The sequence below is a fragment of the Benincasa hispida genome, chromosome 10 (genome assembly GCF_009727055.1).
Source record: "Benincasa hispida cultivar B227 chromosome 10, ASM972705v1, whole genome shotgun sequence".
NCBI lineage: Eukaryota > Viridiplantae > Streptophyta > Magnoliopsida > Cucurbitales > Cucurbitaceae > Benincasa > Benincasa hispida.
In genome coordinates this window covers 4,874,452-4,878,184 of record NC_052358.1, presented here as the reverse complement: position 1 = coordinate 4,878,184, position 3,733 = coordinate 4,874,452, and the positions used below count along the sequence as shown (strand labels likewise).

Genomic DNA, 3,733 nt, shown 5'->3' with positions numbered 1-3,733 from the left:
GGTTTGCAAACAGTTCGTGTAAAGGGGAAGAGGGTTGCATCGGCGGGCTCGGAAGGCTTAGAGATCAGATAACTAAGGGAAGAGGGTTTGTGGGCTCTGGATCTTGCACTAGTGACTCTTGAACCCTTTCTTTTCCCTTTTCTTCTCTTCGTCTTCTTTTTTGTCTGGGTTCCTGCGGTGCATTCAGATCAATCACAGGTATCTTTACTGGCAGCTTGAGGCAATGCAGGGAATCCTTGAGGAGCATCCTCAATATTTTGATGTTGATGAGGCCGTGGACTTCTAGCATGGGCTCTCATCAATGCCTACACCCACAGTTAGGCATAAACTTGAGACGATCCATGGAAAGAAGTACTAGCATGGGCTACTTCTTGGCTGATGCGGGCTCACTGCTTTCTACTATGTCTTTGCCTTTTGCCTACATAAGGTGGGCTACTTGCCTTAGTCTCTTTTCCACTCCATGCGCTGTTCTTCTTTCTCGCGTTCAGCGAGCTCCTTGTCCTTGCTCTGATACAAGCGCTTCTTGCTAGTTTCGCGCTTCCTCTTCTTCTCTTCTAAAAATAGTCTCTCTTCTTTTTCCTTCTTCCTCCTCCTTTCTTCTTCTTCTTCTTTCTTTTCTCTCTCAAACTATTCTTCAAACTATTTCGAGGTCAGCAATAGGCGCTATTCCTCCTCGTGCTTCCGGATCCCTTCAAGTCGGGCAAGCTCATTATTACGTCACATCTTCTCAAACTCCAATCTCCTTCTTCTATTCCTTTCTACAATGATGAGCTTGCCCCTCTCCTTCTTTTCTTGCTTCTCTTCTTTTTCTTTTCTTTTCCTTTCCTCCTCTTCCAAAGCTAAAATAAAACATTGAGGGTCGATGTTGGACTCTTGCGACGCATTCTCCCTACGACGCCGCATTAGAGGGGTTCCTTCTGTTTCTTCTCCCTCATCCGTCGCAACCAATTGGGTTGCTACCGGTTGTGGCGGTTCCATCAATTGTAGCGTTTCCCCCCCCATCCTCCCTTATGGAGGTTAATTCTCCATCCTTCTCAGGGCTCACAGCCCTCTGCCTTGCCTTTTCTTCTTCTCTTAGGTGCCTCTTTTCACGTCGGCACAATTTCCTCTCCTCTTTCTCTTTCTTGGCCTCTTTATCTTCTTCATCATCCGTGTGCTCTTTATTCTTTCTTGCCTTGTGATGATGTGAAGATTCCGCCTCTCCAACCTTCTTTCCCTTGCTCTTCTTCTTCTTCTTATCTTTCTTCTCAGCCTCTTGTGGCTGCTTCTCTCTCTTTTTCTCTTCCTTCTCGGCCTCTACTGCCTTCTTCATATCTTCTTTCTCGGCCTCTTCTAATAGCGCACCCCCTACAACCTCCTCCATCGCAATGTTTGGGGTTACTAATGCAACCTCCGCTTCCCTGGCCTCCTTGACTGCGATCTCTTCTTCTTCTCTTTCCTTGATCGCAATTTCCTTGTCTTCTCTTCTTGGAGGCTCTTCATAATCTTCTGTGATGATAGGTGCCTCTTGAGTCTCTGAGACTAGGACATCATTTTTCTTTTCTTCTTCTTCAACCACCACTTCTTCCACCACCACTACTCCATCCTTTACTGTATCATCTGCCACTACCACCGCTTCCTCCTCTGTGGGCAGTGGTTGGTTTACAACCCCTGCCTCGGACAGTCCACCTTCTTGCTCCAAAGTACTGAGGATATTGCCAAACACCTTTGTATCATCTCGTCTCTTCCTTTCGCTTTCAGTGGAGACGGAAGGTGTAGGCATGCTCTGGATCTTTGGTGCTTCTTCTCTCTTGAATATAGGAGGCCTAACGGCTCTAAAGGGTTTCTCCGGGTTCTTCCGCAATCTAATATCAGTGGGGGCTGGGGCAGTAAGCCGGCGAACTGGCAAGCTAGGAATGCTGCCTCTCGCATGGCTGCTTGGTCAGGGGGAGGTAAAGCGGATTGGTTTGGGGTTTGGTCAGGCCAGAATTTGGAAGCTTGGAAGGTCTGAGGAGAGTTTGAGTTTCTGGGGAAAAAGTAACGATTCAGAATGCAAAACGCTAGGGTTTCTGAAAGTTTTCCATGTAGGGTAAAAGATTTCTAAACGAAGAGGGAGCTGTAATTTATAGGTTGGGCCGTGGTGGGGCCCACAGCGATTTTATGGGGCGACTGCCTCGAGCATTTCAACATGCCTCATTCATTCCACCTCCGCCCTCATTTATGGATTTTCAAATAAAGCATCCTTTTCCGTCCCGCCAAGCATATGCTTAGGGATACAATCGATTAGACTTCTTCCCATACTGCAAATGACTTTTTTCTTTTAAGTTTTTTTTTATTCGAATGACGCATGATAAAGCAAATAACGCAATGTGTTCGCTAACGGCAACTGTATCTTTGTAGAGGATGGGCAACAAACGCATATATCCTTCGCAACACACCCTTTACCCCCGCAATTTCTGGAAGAATACCTCAACATAGTGCACCTTGGCTAAGGCGGCAAGGATACATGCGAGCCGGCAACACACCCCTCACTCAACACAGTTGATTTAAGTGAACGCAAGGCATTTCCTGTTGGTTTTGGGATGCATCCATTGTCATTTGCTTTCTGTTATTAATTGTTTTTTTTTTTCATGGTGTAAAGTGTTTGAGACGTTGCGATGAATACATTTCCTTTACTACTCAATCATTCACATAATTTAAAGCAGACCACAATGATACAAAAGTCAAAGAATTAAAGACGTACCAAAATATTAAATGCACAAGAAGTAAAATGGAGAAATAAATTCAATAGTCCAAAATTTGAATTAAATGAAGCATTTTAAGACAGAATTCAGACCTTTAAAGAGACAGAAATTCAATAAAGCAATTTTAAACATATGTATCCGAGAAATATGGACAGAAAAATTACGTTGTCTTAGGTGATCGTAATCCAACATCTCCAGCAGCGGTCAGACTTGCTGCTCAATGTCCTTTAAGGAACAATTGCTCCTTCCCTGTAGATCCCGGGGCTCTGAATTGTTGACAATGTTCTAAGGTGTTCGACTTTCTACTCAGAGGCAACTAGCCCCACTTGGATCTCTTGATTCCTTATAAAGGACAGCTTGTGCTTGCATTACTGACATCATTCTATCCATATATTGCTTCAGCAGCGTCTCTAACGAGGCCTGCCCATGGTTGTTAAGATGAAATGATGGTGGTGTGCTGGTTAATGGCGGTCTTAATTGCCCCCTTGATTGTGGTGAAAGGAAGATTTCCTCTACTGGCCCCTCTGATGGTCGTTTTGCCGTATGGATTGTCACCTCAAAATCCGAAAGTTAGGATGGTTGTCCTCCAGCCCAGATTGTAGGTGTTTTGTTGAAGGGTGCTCTGGATAGCACACACTTGCCTGAAAGGTCAAAATGGGCATCCATCAGCTCCGTGAGCCTCTCCATAGTGAACACAACTGATTGGCGGCCACTTGAGCCTGGCGCAGCGGGTTTGCGCTGTTGTGAGCAATAGCTCCTTGATTATGCCATTCGATTGGAGGATCCGAGGTCACCGTGGCCATCTGAGGCGGCCAACGTGGTCATTGTCTCCACAGGGAACAATGGCTATTCAGATTTTTTCTTCCTATGCACCCTCGGCCTCCATAATCCATCATTTATCCAGTCATCCATATTCTTGCGAGATGCAGTCGAGATGACTTTGGCCTCTGTGTATGTCTTTGTCCCATAAAACCTCCCACCGAGCGGAGGCATCCAGCAAACATACCTAG

At 45.6% G+C, this 3,733-nt stretch overlaps 1 protein-coding gene across 1 annotated transcript; it reads right to left on the bottom strand.

Annotated features, from left to right (window-relative positions):
* Positions 1-931: 931 nt before the first annotated feature.
* LOC120088245 (DNA ligase 1-like) lies at positions 932-1,762 on the bottom strand. Its single transcript, XM_039045398.1, has 2 exons — positions 1,592-1,762; positions 932-1,504 (listed from the first exon to the last, which is right to left on the bottom strand). The coding sequence occupies exons 1-2, from the start codon at positions 1,760-1,762 to the stop codon at positions 932-934; spliced, it is 744 nt and encodes a 247-aa protein (XP_038901326.1).
* Between the last annotated feature and the right edge of the window lie 1,971 nt (positions 1,763-3,733).